Source organism: Typopeltis vanoorti, chromosome 3 (genome assembly GCF_054136105.1).
Source record: "Typopeltis vanoorti isolate ZY-2024b chromosome 3, IOZ_Tvanoo_1.0, whole genome shotgun sequence".
NCBI classification, from domain to species: domain Eukaryota; kingdom Metazoa; phylum Arthropoda; class Arachnida; order Uropygi; family Thelyphonidae; genus Typopeltis; species Typopeltis vanoorti.
In genome coordinates this window covers 95,235,824-95,257,268 of record NC_143551.1, presented here as the reverse complement: position 1 = coordinate 95,257,268, position 21,445 = coordinate 95,235,824, and the positions used below count along the sequence as shown (strand labels likewise).

At 35.2% G+C, this 21,445-nt stretch overlaps 1 protein-coding gene across 7 annotated transcripts in view; it reads right to left on the bottom strand.

Moving 5' to 3' along the window:
• Positions 1-21,445, bottom strand: part of LOC150108400 (F-box DNA helicase 1-like) — a 378,469-nt gene that overhangs the window by 126,575 nt on the left and 230,449 nt on the right. For 6 of the 7 annotated variants that reach the window (XR_016548131.1, XM_090390741.1, XM_090390742.1 and 3 more), the window contains exon 14: positions 16,761-16,866. Coding sequence is in view for 6 of the 7 variants with exons in the window: in XM_090390741.1 (XP_090246867.1) it covers positions 16,761-16,866 (106 nt within the window). In the remaining variant the exon portion in view is untranslated. The remainder of the gene's footprint in view (positions 1-16,760; positions 16,867-21,445) is intronic. The other variant, XM_090390746.1, reaches the window with a different exon arrangement.

The window sequence follows — 21,445 nt, the reverse complement described above, 5'->3', positions numbered from 1 at the left end:
CAACAAAATTGACACCATCCCATACATTAAAGGCACATCTCAAATATATATCTAGAGTGCTTAATAAACATCAACTATGCACTGCATTTAAACCATATGTCAAATTGGTAACTCTCACCCCGTCACCCAAGGACAGAATCTCTTCTTCATCACATCCAGGAGTCTATAAGTGCTCAGTTTGTGTGATCGAGCTTAACTATGGACAGACAGGAAGAACTGTGGACATCTGCCTCAGTGTACATAAAAAAAAAACATCCGGCACTATTGCTATGGCAAGTTGGATCTAGCAGACCATGCTTTGGATACCGCTGCACACAGGATCAATTGGAAAAAAACAAAAGTGCTGTACAGAAGCTTTTATAAGTCAGAGAGATTGTTCTTGGAATAAAGAAGCTTTGAAACATACTCCAAACATCAACAAGCATGGCTGTATAAATTTGCCAAAAGATTTCAGAGACAGTCATTTTAAGACCAATTTTTTTTTTTTTTCTCTCAACTTACATTGTGCCTAATTAGGACTTTAGTGTTTGTGTTGTACATTACAACTGTTCAAACTAGTCCCATTGTTATACCGGATTGTTGTTGTCTCGCATACCGTGACAAACTGTTTTTGTGCTCTGAAGATGCTGGATAGAAATATCAGCAATAAATTAATAGTTAATTTCTTATCAGTCTGTGTTCTCATCTATGCCATTAAAATTAATCAACAAGTAACTTTTTGTAAGACTATTATACTCTTTTTATATAATCTTTGTCAAGTAGCTTTATTTTTATCCTCCTACATGTTTCGCCAATTTTTTCTATTGGCATCCTCAGGGAATACAAACTAGTAAGCTAAAATGAAGGTTACAGACTAGGTTATAACTGATGGTTCTAATTCATACAAAAAATTGGTATTGTGCGTGACAATGTGCGTGTCTCGTTAACGTGATTTATTCGTTATGGTTCATGACATAATTGTTATGAAAGTTCATTTCTTTGATGTTTAATGATCTGATAAAAGTTTTCAAAATTTCTGGTAAAATTAGACCTTGATTCTTGTTTAGGTTTTCAGTTTTACGGGCGACTGTAGCTGCTTCTTTAAAGAAGACATTTCAGGCCTTTTATGTCACTTTGCCTCTACTAACCATCACATTGAGTGGGATAAGAGCCTTATGCCATATATAGAAGATAACTACCATTCAAGAACCTTTAAAGAAGCAGCTACAGTCGCCCGTAAAACTGAAAACCTAAACAAGAATCAAGGTCTAATTTTACCAGAAATTTGGAAAACTTTTATCAGATCATTAAACATCAAAGAAATGAACTTTCGTAACAATTACATCATGAACCATAACGAATAAATCATGTTAACGAGACACGCACAATACCAATTTTTTGTATGAATTAGAACCATCAGTTATAACCTAGTCTGTAACCTTTATTTTAGCTTACTAGTTTGTATTCCCTGAGGATGCCAATAGAAAAAATTGGCGAAACATGTAGGAGGATAAAAATAAAGCTACTTGACAAAGATTATATAAAAAAAGTGTAATAGTCTTATGAATAATTGTCAAGAAAAAATTCAACATAACTTTTTGTAAGTTGTAACATATAAAAGATTTAATAAATACATTTTTTCATCTGTAAATTACTTTATAATTTTCTATCCAAAATGTGATATGAATGTATACATGCTGAGAAGATTGCTCCACAAAATTTCTAGGTCTTTCCCCCTCCCCAAGAAATTTAGAGTCTTGCAAAACATGGGGCCAGTTCTGCTTGAAGGACTTAGAGGTTGTACTTAGTTGGGAAGGATATTCCAAAGAATAGAGATTAATGGAATGAAAGAAGTGGATGAAAAGTGGTCTTCCTCTCAAGTGGACCTTGGTCTTGCTCTGGGTCTCTTTACTGTCATCTTGGTATTAAACACCTGTTTTGCTAATCTTTCCTCACCCATTCTATTTAAGTGGCAATACCATCTTAGATTAGCTCTGCTGATACATTCTTGAATGGTAATATAGTGTCTAGTTCCTTTCTAATATCATCATTTTTAATATGATTCTGCCATTGGTGCCACCAGTTTGAACACTGACTTGTGTACTAGTTTGGTGTTTTGGCTTATTTCTCTCTTCTTCAAGTGTCATCGCCCTAGAAGGAGGTTGGCAACCATGTCACAGAACGTTTTTCTTTCTTTTGCTGCTCTGGAACATTTATGGTAATTCAAGCGAGTCCAATCCTTAATGTCTTCAAACCACATTGTCCTGGGTCTACCTCTCCCTCTTTTTCCATCTAGTTTCCCTTCTAATATTAATTTCCGAATGCCTTCTTGTCTAGTTAGATGTCCAAAATATTTAAATTTTCATTCTTTAATTATTGTCATTAATGTTCTTTTCATTTTTGCTTTCTTTAAATCATCATTTTTTCATTTTCTCTGTCCATGATATTTTCAACATTCTTATAGTCCACATTTTGAAAGCTTCTAATTTTTTCTCTGCTTCTTCATTCAGAGTCCATGTTTTACTGTTGTAGAGAAGACTTGACCAGATATAGCATTTTATTAACCTTTTTCTTGTGTCTATGTTAATGTCTCTGGATGTTAGACCAGTTTTCATATCAATAAAAGCTTTTCTTGCTATCTCTATTCTTTTTATTTCTTCAGGGAATTTCCTCAATCTGTAAACATTTGTGCCCAATATATAAAAAGACTGAACCTGTTCAATTTTCTTTTTGTGAACAGTTATGTTTAATTTCTTATTGATTGGTTCTTTTGATATAATCATGCACTTTGTTTTCTTTAGGTTAATAATTAATCCCATGTCTAAGCTTCTGTTGTAAATTTCTGTCACTAAGTTCCGAAGATCATCTTCAGATTCAGCTATAAGGACTGCACATCTGCATACCTGAAGTTGTTGAAGTTCATACCCCCAAACTTTTACACCTTTCAATTCTGAAATATCTTTAAAAACTTGCTCACTATATATATTATACAGTAAGGGTGATTAGGACAAATCCTTGTCTTACTACTTTTTTGATTTCAAAGTTGTCAGAATATGCATTTTTATATCTTATTGAGGCCATTTGATTCCAGTATATATTTGTAATTATCCATAGATCTTTTCCTTTTAATCTATTATTCTGCAGGATATGTATTAATTTCTTGTGATCTATTGAATCAAATGCTTTGGTGTAATCAATAAAACAAAGATATATGCTTTTCATATAAATTTATTCAGCTGGCTATCTACTATACCAGCTTTGCTTATTCTGTTGTCAATTTTCAGATCTTCACTAAAAACTGTGCCTAAATAGCTGAAATATTTTACTTGTTTTATAGGATTTCCATCCAGAATGTAGATGAAGTTTTCTATGCTCCTACCTATTTTCATAATTTTGGTCTTTGATTGTTGATTTTCATGCCATATTTGTTACAGCTGTTATTCAATTTAATTAGAGAATCCTGGAGACTTGCACTAGATGTGTTTAGGAGTACATCATCTGATTAAAGCAAAGAGCTAAGTTTGACATCATCTTTGAATTCTAATATAAGGCCTAATGCCACTTTCTTTCATAATGTGATCTGCATAGATGATGAATAAGAGTGGAGATAATGTGAATCTTTGTCTTACCCCTAATTTTACATCAAACCATCTTCCTGTATTTCCTTCAATTCTAACTGCTGACTGACAACTTAAATATAGACTAATGAATTGCTCTGCATAATGTTCCATTCACTCCATATAATTGAACTATTTTGAAAAGCTTTACTCTGGGCCTCTTGTCACATGCCTTTTCCAGATCTACAAAACTAAAGTACAGATCCTTGTCATATTCCCACAATTTCTCCACTATTTGTTTTAAAGTTAAGTTGGCTTGAACACAGCTTGTTCTTCTCCAAGTTTTTCTTCCACAATTTTTCTTGGTCTCTTTTCAAGTATGCTTGCATAAATCTTAACTGGAATTCTCACATTCAGTTATTTCCCTTTTTTTTTTTTATATATATATAGATAGGTACTATGAGAGCTCTACTCCAATCATCTGGAATTCGACCTACTGACCAGGCCTTCTGAATTATGCAGTGTAGCCATTGCAAAACTTTTATACCTCCATACCTAAGCATTTCTGGTCAAATATCATCCACTCCAGCTGCCTTTCCATATTTCAAGTTTTTGACAGCTTTTTTTCTATCTCAAGTATTGATGTGTACTCCTCTTTGCATTCCTCTTGAAACTTTTCTAGTACGATTCTGTCACTACTTGGTTCGTTTAAACAGTCTTTCAAAGCAATTATTCCAGACATCTAGGACATACTTATCTTATGAAATAAGATAAGTATGTCCTAGATGTCGGAAATATGCAACACAAAACTGAGTAAAACAATATGGACAAAAGACTAGAGTTCTAATAAGGTGAGGCACCCTCTGTATGCACCTGTTGGCAGTCTAGGACGTAAACTGGGAGCTCCAAGTATTAGAGTTAAATTGTCAAAACAGCAAAATCTCTTACCCCCTCCCTTACTGCATCATGCATAAAACACTATCCATTTTAAAACTTCCATCAAAAATCTAATAACAATGCAGATATCTTAATCAGCTTTGACATTCACCTTATTGTTAACCAAAATTGCCTTAAATGACAATTTAAGGCAATTTTGTTTATCTTATTCATATAAAACAAGTTTTTCCTCATGATACCACAGACCTCTTTTCCTTCACAATCCATTTTGGGTATTTCTCTTGGAAGAACAAAATTTTCAAACAGACAGAGGATATCTCTATGGGTTCTCCCATTTCATCAATCCCCCCCCCCCCCCGGCAGATTTTGGAAGATTTCCAAAAACAAGCTCTCTTGACTCAGCATCTCTCAAACTTTCTATCTGGTTAAAATATGTCAATGATGTGTTCTCTATTTGGTCTTGTAAAATCGCGTACACAAGGAAATTTATGCAAAATGCCTTATATACCGATTTTACTGGTAAACTAGATTCCAATAAAAATACTTGTGATTTAATAGTGAAAATTTTTATTGTTTAATGAATTGGAATTAATAAATTGTGAATAATTGAATATTGTAGCCTACAAATGTTTTGTATTAGAACAAAGGAAAATAAGTAAAATAATTTGTGTCTAAAAGAATCCTCTAGTCAGTGATAATTCCAGATGGATTATCATATTAAGTTATGACCTGGGGTAACTACCATCACGAAGGTCAACAATGCACGGGAGTTTCCATCCTTAATGCAACGACCGGAAAAGGTGGCGGGTCCAGAACATCGAAATACCCAGGGGACAACAACATAAGCAAACCCAAGGTCATCGGAGCCAGATAAATAGAGGGTTGCTGTGGCAAGTCAGGGTTTTTCTTTTTCGGGTTATTCATCTCGCTAGTCAGGCATGCGGTTCGTGGAGTTCAAGTTTGTTCCGGAATACTGGTCCCCCGTTTCTTGGGTCAGCAAGAAGTTACGAAGTCACGTGAAGTTCCGACCTGAGGTTACGATGTACGCGACGACAGAGGAGCTTTGCTAACATTGTGGGAGATGATTTGTGATCGCCATCCTGCATTTTCCAGACAGAAAATGCCACGTGACTAAGATTAGCAGTTTTAAAAGAAACTTGATGCCGTGTTTCCATGCCACGGAATTCCTGATGCTCGCTGATAATAACGAGGGATCTCACAAGCCCCAGAAAAGGTACCTGAGTTCAGTGCTAAAGACGAACGGTAACCGAAAGAGATGATTTCAAGGATCATTCAGAGAAGTCCAGATTTATGTTCAAGTAAGATCTTTCCATTGTTTAACTTGAGAAAAGGATTGTGATGACAGTGTTTGATTAAGGTTTTGTTTGGATAGGATACTTGAGGACTTCAGGCCTAATGCTGATATTTGAATTGTTTTGCCTTATGCGAAAGAAAGCCTAGTTTAGAGATTTAGGTAATACATCTTGTGTTTAATGTTGTAGCTATTGCATAAACTTGCAAATGTTTATCTGAGGATGAATTGAATACATCTAGGTTAATGTTTTAGACACGTGGTCCTACTAGAAGTAATTGTGTTGAGGAACTAAATGTAACGTAATTTTGAGTTGTTATTTGAAGCGCAGAAGCAAAATTTACTTGGGACTTATAATGGACCTTTTTGTATATTTCATTAGTGATGAATAAACTGTTTTCCTGTTTAAATAACTTGCCTGATTCACATTTCCAATGCACTACTCATTAAACTCGAATCTGTGTGCTCAAGGTAGATATTGCCATGACTGTAGATTAGAAGGGTTAAGCTGCTAGATTTAATTATTATTAAGAGAGGAAGGTTCCGTGTGTTTTACTGTGTGTTTTTCTTTGGAGGGAGATTCACCTGACATGCGCATATTTTGGTGGCGCAGCTAGAAATCAAACAAATTTTCCAAAATTCTGTTTACAATAAACACCAGTAGATCAGACAAAGAGGTTGGCTCAAGCATGAGGAGATTTCTTTGTTCAGTGAGCTTCAATGTTTGCAGCCAAATGGATAAGAGAGTAATCAAAGTTAAGAAGAAAAGTTTAAATGAGATAACGTAGATTTACAAAGGTGCAGCAAACAACAAGATTTAATAATAGACTTTAATAACAAACGTAGAAAATAAGATAAACACACAGACAAAGATTTAATAAGAGATAATAATAAGAAAAGTAAGATAAATGCATAATGTTACGGTCTCATGGCTCAGACACAGATTCTTTTTTTAAAAAATTCCCACCTCAATATTTTTCACCCTAGAATTTACAATGGAATAGGGAAATATTGGTAACACATACCTCATGGTAATCTGTCCTTTTCAGTATGCAGGAAACCCATTCACATAGGCATATGCATTTACAAACTTTCTCATTACCCTTCTCTCAACAATATGGTATCCACTAACCAACAGAGAGCATAACATTTATTACAACGATGCCTCTCTTGCAAAAGAACTCAATCATATACCTTCCTATCTAACAGCTACAGTTATCACAAAATAAAAAAAAATAATCAATCCTTTGCCCAATCCACAACATTCTAATGAGAAGGATTTTAGTAATGCTATCACTATCCCCTACATCCAGAGCATTTCAGAAAAAATAAAATCTTAAAGAAATACCACCTCTGAACAGTTTTCAAACCCTCTCTCCAATCCTCCCCACTTGAAACTAGCTACTCTTATCCACTCCATTAATTCCTGGAGTACATGGCCTCTCTCTCTCAATAAGTCTCCAACTCCCTGGAGGTTTATCTTAATAACAGTTTAATACTTTTTTTTTTATTGATATCTCAAATATTTACACATGTACAAACAACAACAAAAAAAAATGTTCTGTGCAGCAGTGCCAAAAAAAATCATGGGTATTTATCAAAAACAAATGTTTTCAGTATTTTGTATTGAACAGTACATGTAATGATAAAGCAATAAATGTAAACATATGATATATATATTAGGGTTACCAAGTAATTTTATAAGCTTGGTTATTTAACTCCTAATCCCAAGTAAGCAAACAATTAAGTTTGCACCTGAAACATAGTTCAAGTCTAAAGATGGTACAACACCAGGACAACTCATTGTAAATATACATACAATTAATATACAGTATCCCCAAGTTAAAAAATTTATTACATATATCATCAATCATCATGCATATCAAGGATTTAGGGCTAGCATGGCCTGTTCGAGCCTTAGAAGTAATCGTTGAATCGTTTAAGAGGACATCCTGGTTTTCTTTTTCCTGATGGCTTGTATTTTAAGGCTTGTTTTGGTAATCTTTCTGTTTTCATTCTTTGAACGTATTCCATCCATTTATGTTTATATTTTTTTATTTTTTCTATTACTGGTTCTTGGTTTAATTCTTTCATAATTTCTTCATTTCTTTTGTGATCTAATAGGGTATACTTTGCAGTTTTTCTCATAAACTTCATTTCTGCTGTTGTTAATCTTTGTTTGTCTTTTTGTTTTATTGTCCAGATTTCGCTTCCATACATTAAGACTGGTAGGGCTAATGTATTGTATACTTTTATTCTTGTTTGTTTTTGAACTAGGTTTGGTTTAAATATAGAATTAATTACACCTATTATTTTTAAATATTTTGCAATTTTTACGTTTATATCTTTTTCATTTTCATATGTGATCGTACATCATAGGTAGTTAAATGGATTTACCTGTTCTAAGATCTTGTTATCTATTACTATTCTAGTTCTTGCTGGATCTTGTGCTTTAAAGGCCATAGTTTTTGATTTTTCCGTTGATATTACCATACCATAATCTTTGGATATCTCATTTAGATCTAAAATAGCTTTCTGTAGTTTATCTTCAGAATTTGTAATTATTATTTGGTCATCGGCAAAGAGGAGAGTGTTTAAGTTAATTGTAGGTGAAAGTTTAATTCCTTGATGTAAATTTTTACTCCATTTTATTATTATTTCATTTAAGTAGATATTAAAAAGAGTTGCGGAAAGGGGACATCCCTATTCGGACCCCTTGGTTTATCTCTCTCCTATATGATAGCTCGTGATTTAATCTTATTTGTATTTGATTATTTTCATATATACTTGTGATAGCTTTTAGGATATTATTTGATATTTGTCTTTCTTTTAATATATTAAATAATATGTTTCTTTTAACTTTGTCAAATGCTTTTTCAAAGTCAATAAATGCAATATGTGTTTCTAAATTGTATTCTCTTCTTTTCTCTATTATTAATTTTAGGCAAAAGGCCGGGTCTATACATGATCATCCTTTTCTAAATCCATTCTGTACTTCTAAAATAAAGTTTTTGGGATATTTCATTAGTTTGCTATTTAAGATTCTGCTATATATTTTGTAACAGGAATTTAGTATACTGATACCTCTATAGTTTTTAGGGTCATCTCTATTACCTTTTTTAAAGATAGGAATCACAATTGTTTTTTTCCATTCTATTGGGGGGATACCAGTTGAATAAATTTTATTTAAAAATAATAAGAGTCTTTCTTTGAATCTAGTTCCTGCATATTTATATAGTTCTGAACCTAATTTATCTTCTCCAGGTGATTTTCCATTTCTTGTTTCTTTCAGGCTGATTTCTAATTCTTCTTTAGTTATTTCCTTTTCATTTTCATTAATTGTTTCCCAGTTGTCTTTTTTAAAATATTTGTCTGTCCACAATTCTGTGTAGTAATTTAGAAATTATTCTAATTTCAATTCAGTGTTTAATTTTATGTTTTCTTTGGTATCTGCATTTAGGTGTTTCAAAATCTTATATACATTGCGTCTTATTTTATATAAATCATGTTGTAAATTAGAAACAAATTTGTTCCATGATTCTCTATGTCTTTTTCTGACTTCTCTTTTAGCTATGGCTCTTATTCTTTTATATTCTATTTCATCTTCTAATCTTTTACTGCTTAACCATTTGTGATAGGATTCTTTTTTCTTTTTGATTATTTCTTTCATTGTATCATCCGAGATCTTCAGTTTTTTTCCTTTTATTGAATTTTTTGGTCTTTCCTAAGCTTTCATTTGCTGCTGCATTTAGTATCGTTTTTATATTAAGCCATTCTATTTCTATTTCTTCATTCTGTTTTATTTTGTCTAGATATTGGTTAATTCTTTGTTCATATAGCCATTGTACATTTGTGTCATTCAATAGTCTAGTTTTATAAACAAATGTTTCAATTTTTCTTTCTGTTCTTGTTACTTGTAGCCATTTAAGTGGTAATCTTAATTTTATTTTAACAAGGAAGTGGTCACTGCTTATTTCATATCCTCTGTGAACTCTAACATCTAGTGAAAATTTTGATGTCTTTTCATTTAGTATAAAGTAATCTAATATTGATTTCCATCCTCTTGCTGCCCAAGTATATTTATGTATGTCTTTATGTTTATAGAAGGAATTCATTATTTTTAGGTTATTATAAACTACAAAGTCAATCAATTTTTTACCATTCCTGTTTAGAGTATGTTCTCCATGTATTCCTATATTATTATTAATTTTCATGTTTCCAATTCTTGCATTTAAGTCTCCTGCTAAAATTACGTAATCATTTTTATTTATTTTATTATATATGTTTTGTAGCTGATAATAAAAATCAATATTATCTTGTTCTCTTCCCTCTTCTGAGGCATATAAACCAATTATTGTTAAATAGCCTCTATTTTTATTCTAGGCTTCTATTATTCTTTCATTCCATAATTTATAATGTTTTAACTGTTTTGAAAGGGAGTTATGAATCGAAATCATGACTCCTGCTTGTGCTCTTTGGTCTCTGTCAACTCCACTGTATATTACATTAAAATTTTTTCTCATGGTTCCTTTTAATTTCTTTTTTGTTTCAGTTATTACTGCTATTTTAAAATTTCTTTCATTTAATAATTGGTCTAATTCTATTTCTTTATATGCTATTCCTCTTACATTCCAGTTTGCTATGTGTATTATATTTTGTCGTTTCCATTTTTGTTTTACCTTTTCCATTCCAGGGTCGTTTCCTATAGATTCAATCCGATTATCTTTTTCTGTCAGCTTACTAGTAGAATTATGTTCTCCATGTTAGGGGACTAGCCTGACGATGGAATAGTTCAGTGGCAGGGCTGCTACCTTAAGGCTTCTGAACTAGCCTTCTTCCGAATTTAAACCCATAGGAGGAATAGGGTATATTGAAGGGGAAAAGAGTAGATTATAGAAGAATTACAGTAAGGTTTATAGAGAGGGCATAGTTGTAAGGCCAGAAATGAAAAGACCCCATGGCCCTCGCGTACTCTAATAGCATAGCGGTCATAAAATAAGAAGAGATGGCTAATAAGGCCTTATAGGAAAGATTAAAGTAAGTGGATTTTCCTCAAAGTAGTAGAAGGAAAGGAGATAGATTCAGTTAGGGGGTCCATGGGAGTGCCGCTTCCCCTTACAATCAAGATGATTGCCCCTTATGGCCCTGTTGGTCCACGAGTCCTTATTCCATATATTCGGACCATCCCACCATATACACATGCGTGCACACACACACACATGGTGGGCTCCCCTATCTGCCACCCAGGGGACGTGCTCTCTAGGGGTTACACACACACACACACACACATATACACATGAGTTGATATCCAAAAATAATCTGAATTATTTTTTTCAAAAAAATTTATTAAAGTTTATAATACCATATTCTGGTCTCCTTCAAAGGAAGCTCATGCGAGTCAATGACTTGTCCCAACATTTTTTCCACTGCTGGAAACAGTTCTGGAACTGATCAACTGGAATACCATTTATGGTCTCCAGTGACTTTTCTTTCACTTCATCCACATTAATGAATCGCTGCCATTTCATGGTTTTCTTTATCCATAGGAATAAAAAAAAGTCACATGGAGAGAGATCGGGCAAGTAGGAAGGGTGGGGCACAACTGCGATGTTGTTTTTCATCAAGAACTGGTGAACAGACAAGGCTGTATGACTCTTCTGTTAAAATTTGCTTCTAAAGGAGAATGGAGTTCTTGATTTGAACCAGTTATGGTATGTTTGGTTTTTCATTTGTACAACCTTGAACACATCTTTTGGAGAACCAGGGTTTAGTTAGATAATGACAGTTCAGAGTGGTGTGGGGAAGGTATGTTTCCTCCATGCTGGTAAGGATTACTTTGGTGATAAGCAGTGCATGTGTTTGGGTGTTGGAATGCCAGAAGCAATAGTCCAACCATGGGAATGAGGCACAGAAGTTGTGAAGGCTGTTAAGTATTGAGTTTTTTTTTTTTTTTTTTTTTTTTTTTTTTTTTTTTTAACAGGACAGCTCCTCCTTTGAATAAAATAACAAGTGTTTAAAATTTTGACCAGGTGCAACTTTCGAGCTGGGTGACGCAGCGAGTAGAGCATGTCAGAAGTTGCATCATGAAGCAAAGAGCAGTGATAAAATTTTATTATAAATTAGGAAAAAGTGCTACAGAATTGTATCAAGACCAAAGATGAGTTTATGGCAATGACTAAGCCACACACAGATGTTCCACTGATTTTAAACGTTTAAAGAGGGGTGGGGGTCCCTCAAGGATGAACCATGCTGTGTACGACCAGTTTTGTTGCCCATGACAGGTGAATAACCACTAGGCTACTTGCTGCACAGCTTGGTGTTGGTAAGGAAATGGCCAGACTAATCTTCAAAAGAATTTGCACAAGAGGAAGATTTGTTCGAGGTTTGTGTCACACACACATGAACAGAGAGCACTAGGTTGTATGTTGTCAAAATTTCATCCATGCAGTCGATCAAGATCATGATATGTTGCAAAGAATTGTCCCCTGTGATGAAAGTTGGGGTTTACAGTTTGATCCAGAAATGAAATAGCAGCGCATGGAACATCTTCTCCCCAGCCAAAGAAAGTTGAGTTGAAAAAAATCACATCTCAAGACAATGGTCATTGTTTTTTTCGATGCTGCTGGAATTATCCACTGCAAATTTGTTCCTGAGAGCACAACAGTGAAGTCAGTATTATTTAGGAGCATTGCAACATCAGTACATTTGCATGCAACGTGTCAGGAAAGAACTATTTCACACAACAATTAGTTTCTGTTGCATGACAACACGCCCATGCACTACCTGTTTCTGACTTAAAAGTCGATCTGCGTGAACGAACATCCCTCCCTATTCACCAGATTTGGTTCCCGCAGACTTTTTCCTCTTCCCAAAGATGAAATGTGCCTTGAAATGGGAAGCACTTAAGTGACATTAAGGACATCCAACATGGTGTGACCCAGAAACTGAAGGAAGTTCCCATTCAGAACTTCCACCATACATTTGAACACCTGTATGACAGATGCAAATGCTGTGTGAAGTTGGAAGGAGATTATTTTAAATCTGTGTAATTGATAATTCCAAATATAGTTTGTGTTTTGATATAATAATTGTTGTCTCATTACTTAATAGATACACTTATATGGCTGCATTTAAAAATCGTATTAAAATTCAAATTATCCATGTTTTACGCTAGTATTTGCCACTGATAATCTAATCTCACTACGAAGCATAAACCTTTTGGACTTCTCACATAAATCGTGCATGTGAAGCATAGCTATTGTCCATTTGACCTTTATGCTTTCCATATTTAAAATTATATTAACAGATAAATTATTCAAAGTTATCTTACAATTAATTGCACTGGACCAATTAAGATGAGCGCTGATGCAGTATGCACTCTAAAATCTTTCATACGTCAATAAAAATACAATATTTGGTCAAATTGATGTGAATTTTGTGGTGTGGGTTGCATAAGCCACGTGACAGAATACCCAACCTAAATGGCCACATGATGCCGCAGATATATATTACATATTTTACTTGCCATACCAGACTGAACATAAGCTGTGTCTATGTCATTGTGACTGGATGCTATGGTGGTGTGGTCTGCATATTGAAAACTATTACTTTTAGAAGTTGGTTCATGTCCTGTGTGTATATGTCAAACAGAATCAGAGAAAGAACAGCTAGTTGTGGTACTCCACAGGTTATCTCAAGAAGGTACTCTGAGGCACCTTCTTCTGTGGTAGAAAGCCATCCGTTTAAGAAAATTTATAGTGTTTACATTAGGTGGTCATTCTCTTGTTTGGTATTTTTTCTGCATATTCTAATTTCCAGTTTATTTCTTTTACTTCTAATTTTTGCTTGCTAACTATACATACATACATACATCTTCAAGGCCCACTCTTCCTAATTGGGTTGTGGGGGCAACAGCTGCAAGAGGAACTTCTAATGGTCACGATCCTCTGCCACCAAGCTCAGGTATTCTGGTGGGATTCCCAAACGTGTCCACCCAAGGTTTTGGATATAATCTATCCAGCGAGTCCTTGGCCTTCCACATGGCCTCCCACCCTCTGGCTTGGCAAAGAGGGCCTGCTGAGGGAGCCTTTCTTGTGGCATTTTGACCAGGTGCCCGTACCAACATAACTGTGATCTCTCAACATGGAGAAGCAGCGGTTGAGTACTGAGGGTTTCCTGAATTGCAGAGCTTCTGACTCTGTCGAGTTTTGTCAGCCCCACAACTCCTCGAAAGAACCTCATTTCAGCCGCTTGGATTCGTGTCCGCATTCTTTCGGTCATTACCCAACTCTCATGACCATAGGTGAGGATGGGGACATAGACTGTATTGAAGACAGCCAGCTTTGCCTTCTGGCTTAACTCCCGCTTCAATACTACCGAACGGCCAAGCTCCCGCAATATTGAGCTTGCTAAGCCAATTCGAGTATCTAGCTCTACGTCCCATTTTTCATCATTCGTGAATATGGACCCAAGGTATTTAAACTTCTCCACCTGCCTCATTGGGACTCCACTTACATTTAGAGTGCACTGGGATGGTTGTCTTGAGACCACAAATGTTTCAGTTTTGGCCACACTGATCTTCATTCCGGCGTCTGCACAAACAGCTACAAACCTATCCAGGGTCCACTGGAGGTCATCTGTAGAAGAGCTAAGCAGAACTAGGTCATCTGCAAAAAGCAGATGTCCAATGCTACATTTTCCAATTCTGACACACTCACTGCCTCGGCTGTGCCTATCAATCCAGTCCATAAATATTATGAAAAGGAGGAGTGACAGAACACACCCTTGGCAGAGGCCAACGGAGACTGAAAGGTTCAGACTTTGTGCTGTTTACCCTGACACAAAACTCTGGGCATTCATACAGGGACTTGATGGCAGCTAATAGTTGACCATCCACTCCATACTCCTGTACTACTTGCCAAAGCTTATCCTGAGGAACTCGGTCATATGCCTTCTCCAAGTCCACAAAACATGTGTAGACATTCTTGGCATATTCCCAAGATTTCTCAAAGACTTGCCTTAAAGTGAAGATTTGGTCAGTTGTGCTTCTACCAGGACGAAAGCCACATTGTTCTTCCTGGAACTTTGACTCAACTATGCTCCTGCACCGTCTTTCCAAGCACTTAGCATACACTTTCCCAGGCAGGCTGAGCAGAGAGATGTCATGATAGTTACTGCAATCCTTCTGGTCTCCCTTCTTAAAGACTGGTATTATTATGCCTGTCTGCCATTGCTTTGGTGCTCGCCCAGATATCCAAGCAGCCTGACACACTCGAGTCAGCCAGAGAACACTGTCTCGATTTAAGACTTTTAGCATTTCGGGCCGAATTTCATCATCGCCAGCAGCCTTGCCCGATTTTAGCGATTTTATTGCTAAATGGACCTCTTCTGCTGTGAGACTAGTCATTGCCCCGATCTGCACCTCTTGGATGTCCACAACTGCTGGGCCACCTGGGTTAAGAAGGCTCTCAAAGTATTCCCTCCATCTGTGGATGATATCCTTCTCGGTTGTTAAAAGTACACCATCAGAGGCCTTAATTGCCCTTGCTGTGCACGATTTCCTCCCTCGAAGGTGGCGGATGGTATGCCAGAATACTTTGTTTGCATTTGGATAGGATGAGTCTAATCTTTCTCCAAAGGATTCCCAAGCCTTCTGCTTTGCTGTCTTTACTGCCTTAGCAGCTGCTTTTCGTGCCTCAGCATACCGCAAATGCATCTCAGGTGACCTGACTCTAAGCCATGTTAGGTAGGACTCCTTTTTTGCTCCAACAATTTTTTGGACTTCTTGGTTCTACCAAGGTGTCCTTTTCTCACTGCCCGTTGCCATGCCGAGCCGCTTTCTGCCACACCATGAGAGTGCAGAGGCAGTGACAGCTGTTCTGAACAGCTTCCACTCCTCCTCAACATCTGCAGTATGCTTGGGAATCTCTTTGAATCTGGAGGAAATGTCATCTGCAAAATTCTTCCTCACAGCCTCATTTTCCAATGTCTCCCATTTCACGCGGTATAGCTGCTTAGGCCTACCAGCGTTGATAGTAGCATCTGGTTTCTGAAGCTGTAGAGTGCACACAACAAGGTGGTGGTCAGTTGACAGTTCTGCCCCTCTTCTCACATGAACGTCCAACACTGAGGAAAATAGGTCTGCTGAGACTATAAAGAAGTCAATCAAAGACCTTTGTTCTGGTGTATCCCTGTACCAGGAAAAAAGTGACTGAGAGCAGCACAGATTATGTCAAAACATGGAAATTTTCTGACATAATTTGTGCTGTATTCAGAAGAAGATTATCTGTTTAACAGATGACCTTATTAAATCACTTAAATAATTAAACAGCATATTTAATCATTTCTGTATTTCACCTCAGTCATTGAGAGGGGAAACAATATTAAATTCCTCCCCAATGACTTCATCCAACTATTTTTTCAGTGTTCTATTTCTACATTATGTTTCTTTATAGATATTATATGCTCCACTAAACGAGCTACCACCATTCTTCTACTATCCTCTATTTATATATGAACACAGACAGTTGTTGTTTTTGGTCAATATCAATACAGAGTTCAGCTCAAAACTTATCGAACAAAAAGACTGTTCTGCTCTTCAGAATAGTTTCCAAAATCAAAACAATTCTCAGTTCTTCTTCAAAAACCTTCCTTCTCTCTCTCTCTCTCTCCATCTACACACACACACACACACACACACAGTACCATCGTGTTATTGGTCTTGTAACCGTATGTGTAGAGTTGATACATATATATGTGTGTGTGCGTGCGTGCGCGCGTGTGTGTGTGCATGTGCACATTATGAAAATGAAGTCGAGTCAATCAATTATCAGAAATCATTCTGCATGTGCTAGTCAATGAAAGTTTTTGTATTATATATACATGAAATGTTCAAGTATATGCTAAGGCTTTGGTAATATATATCGACATAATATACAGTATAGATAAAAAATATTTATTGTAAATACTGTGTAGGATTTATTCAAAATCCAAATTACAAAATAAACATGCATTACATTTACCCTTCTGAGAGCCACCAACCAAAGTCTTTTGCTTCACTCCTTTTAAGACTTCTAATGCACATGAAGCAACATAGGCTATTTCAGGTCCAAACCTGAAAGACTATTATCAAAGTTAAAAATGTGTTATGCATTTTTTTATATATATCTGAATAATAACTGTTTGCTAATACAGTCAACTCTCATAAGAAAATTCATAGGGACTAAGAAATGGTTTGTTATAACAGAAGTTTACTACAGCAAATTTCTTTTGAAGTAGCACCACTGTCAAAGAACTTTGAACCATTTTTTTTTTAATTCATGTGTTTTCAATGGTGAAAGCTGATTATTTTCTTAAAAATATAAGTCATAAAAATATAACTGCAATGAAATAAACAATATTACTGACAGTTCCTTCCACTTTTTTAAGTATCTTCTACAGGCTGCTTGGAATAAGTTTTTCATCTGTCTAAATCCAGGTCATCTTCTTTAACTTCCTCTATTCAATTACCTGAATACTTGTCTGATAATTACCTATCCTTAATAATTACTAAAATAAAACACGTGACTTCTCTAAAGCAACTTAGAAAACTAAAGGGGGGTAACAATAAACACAGTGTCAAACCAACCACAGTATTTGATTTTGTTTAGGTCTAATTTTTTTTTTCCTTTTTTTTTTTTTTCCCATAGAAAAAATAAATAAATAATTGCATTTCAAATGCAATAACTATAGGTTAACCCAACACCAAATTCTACAATGTTCTCTTCCTATAAGTGGTCACATATCTCAAAATTGGTAATTTGCACTAGCATCAATAATGTTATTAAAAAAAATGCCAGCAATACATACCTAAATTCACTATTTTCACATCATTATTTCTAATTTATTATGAGGGAGTAAAAATAAAAGAGGTTATTATATCTTTTAATAAACAAAGCATATTATTATAACTAACAAGACATGCTGTCGAGAAGATGAATACTCTCTTTTTTTTTTTGCTATTTAGCCTAATATGAGTGTTTTTAAATTAATAATTAATCTAAGTGTGTTTGTAATTAATTGTGTAGATGAGTATATATATATATATATATATATATATATATATATATATGTATTCTTGATCTTCTACTCGGTTGTAATGATACATTTTAAAGAATAAATTTTAAATAACTTTAAACCGAGATAAAATATTAAATTTTAATGATACAACTAGTTTCAGCCTTTTACAGCCTTCTTCAGGTATCCACTAAAGATAGAACACAGTAATAAAAAATTGAAGTTACAAAAAAACTGAGAATTACAGGCAAAAAATGCAATACATAATTGACACAAAAACATTGCATTTTTCAAGTCGTTCTATCTAACGTGCTATTGTTTGTTGTATGCGTGCTTGCAGGTTCTTGAGCGCCAGTATTGAACAACTGCAGTATGGCTATCAGGGATGTTATAACTCAAATTGCTGTTCAAACGTTCAGGATTAAGGATGATTTCTCTGGACTCCACGATTTTCCTTTCAAACTCATCACTATAGCGAAAAATGTTTTCGGATTTATCCAAGCAAACTGAGTGACTCTGTAGATTGTCATGAGGGTTATTAGAGAAAAGAACATGACTGGATAACGCAGATGCATGTGATCTTTTATAGGAGATGTCTCTCTTATGCTCCTCAATACGCAGTTCAACAGTTCCTTTCAAACTCATCACTATAGCGAAAAATGTTTTCGGATTTATCCAAGCAAACTGAGTGACTCTGTAGATTGTCATGAGGGTTATTAGAGAAAAGAACATGACTGGATAACGCAGATGCATGTGATCTTTTATAGGAGATGTCTCTCTTATGCTCCTCAATACGCAGTTCAACAGATTTGTTAGTCTGTCCAAAATAAGGAATATTACAGTCGCACCATAACTTGTAAACACCTAGATATTTCAGGCTGAATAGGCTTTGGATGGCTTATAAGAGAATGGACTTTAGAGAGTGTAGTGAAAAACGTCCTGATGTTGTGTTTTTTAAGGACTTTAGCCAATTTATTGGAGACTGAACTAATGTAAGGTATTGAGATGCTACCTTTAAAATCAGTAGATTCCATAGTATGCTGCCTAGGAGGATCCAGAAGAAATTTCTTAATTGTTTTTTCAGAATATCCATTTTGTTTAAAGATAAGAGAAAGCTGTTCAATTTCTTTTTGGGGTTCATCTGGTTCATTTAAAAGAGATCGTGCTCTGTGTCCTAAGGTAGAAATAGTTCCGAGCTTTTGTGGTGGAAAGTGATGAGATTGACAATGCAGATATCTGTTAGTATGAGTTGGTTTTTGGTATATGGAGATTTTAAATCTGCCAGAGCATCGTGTAAGAATTACATCCAGGAAAGGAAGGCAGTTATTTCGTTCTAGTTCGGCAGTGAATTTTATATTAGGATGCTGGTTGTTAGGATGTTGAAGAAAATCCATGAGAGATGTGTGTCCATGACTCCATATAATGAAAATGTCGTCAACATTTTCATTATATGGAGTCACGGACACACACGTCTCCAAAGTTTCGGCTTAAATGAGAAGGACAATATGGCTTTTGTTTCAAAATCTTCCAGGAAAATGTTTGCTAGAACTGGGGATAAAGGGTTGCCAATATATATATATATATATATATATATATTGATAAAATGTATGCGATATAATAAATATATTTAAGGTGGTTAACGTCAATTACATTAGAAACTAGCATTGATCACGTGGCTTTCAAGATGGATGGAAAGATCCAGCAGAGGGTAATCAAGATGATAATTGGATTGTGGAATTGGGCATGCCAAGGCTGAGTGAGGGAATATCGTAATGTGATCTTCAAAGTTTGATGAATATACAGAGAAGAGGAAATGCAATAGAAACATGCAAGTAGAACATGCATAGAAACAAACATACTCTGGTAAGTAAATCTTATAATATAAACAAAGGTGAAATTTTGCAGTTTGTGGCTAGTGCAGGTAGAACTCAAGGTCATTCCTGAAAGCATGCGAGGTCCATATTCTTTTTGTGGCATAAGATGAGTGTGTGAAATGAATTACCATTAAATGTTGTCAATAGACCTTCACTGTGTGTGTGTTCAGGGAGAGATATGATTCTCTCTTGATGAGTCCTTGGACCCTCTGAAGAAGCCTTCATAAATAAACTTTTTTTTTTTTTAATCCTATAATAATAAATGCAAAATATAATGGGGAGAGAATAATGTTTATCAAGCAGTCTTCAACCTAGGACTAATTTTAACAACAAAAAATTATCATGGCATCATACTTCAAGATAGGCACTTTTAATAACTATTTATATATATATTAGTTTTAGACCAGAGTTAAATTTTCAACTGCCAACATTACTATTGTTCTTGTAAGAACAAACATGACATCACTGACAAATTTAGATTAAAGAATGTAAAAATCTGATAACTGCCAAAAGCTATAGCAGGTTCATGACATGTCAATTCATTCTTGGCTTATTTACTTTAGACATATAAATATGCCATTACCAATACTCATGTTGATGTTTAATGAAGAAAACATCTAAAATAATAATTAACTAAATTTATTTTGCTAATTAAGCTAATAATTCACCTTGATCACCAAGGCATCTTATTGGCACAAAGAAAAACTAAGCACATGCAGGTGCACCATAGAAAGGCAAAGAAACACAGACTGATTTCAAAAGGCTGCTACTACAGTCCTAACTCATGTCCTCTATGAGTGAGATGGTTGAATCTAGCTGAAGGTCTCACAGTGATGGTCTCCCAGCTTTTTTTGGTAGTGTAATGCAGCTGGATTTATTTAGGTTTTGAGAATTTGGTAGTGTTGAGGCAGATTCCAAGAAGAGTTTCTCTGATTTGTATCTGTTTCTGTATGAAAGGGAGATTCTCGCTCTCCAATCCCATAGGATATGGGGTTCTGCATAAATGGCATGGTCTGCCACTCTGGATCAAATGATGAAAATATTATCTATGTTCTTCTAAATGGATATTAGCTGCTCTTCCAGTATGTCTAAAGTATATTTAAGCTTGCATGAGCAAATACTACTGTAGACTATAGGATGATTAAGATAGTGAAGTGAATCTTTAAGTGAGCAGACAAGGTCAGGTAATTTTTTGTATGTCCTGAAGGAGGTCTCTATGTTATACCTTTTAAGAATGCATGCAATTTTTTTTTGAAGTGTACAATCATAGGGGATAGCAATGGATAGTTTGTGCTCTGGATTTTTTGAAGGAGTAGTTAAAGGGTGGGTAGAGAGTTCTGTCTGTTAATTCTGTGAAAGGGAAATCCATTGGCTAAAAATGCTTTCTGTAGATAGAAATAGATAAGAATTCACTGGAAAGGTGGGTGACTAGAGTGTTAAGGAAGGGCAAAAGGTTATTGTTTTCCTTTACAATGGTGAAATGGATCCTTGGATTTTAGCTATTGGGGTGTGCTAAAATGTTTTTTCTAACATATTTTTACAATGTGGCCAAAGAGAATATGTCTTCACAACATACTATAGTAATATTGTGGGCTTCAGAGGGACATTGTTCAAGGTTGTGTTTTCAAAGTGTTGCATGAAAAGATTGACGGGGGGAAGAAAGGGGAACCCATAGCTGTGTCTTCAATTTGCTTGTTGGTTTTTCCCTACCATGTAAAATAGCCAGAGTGCATAGTGAAAGTGAGGGAGGTAGACATGTCGGTGGATAGGGA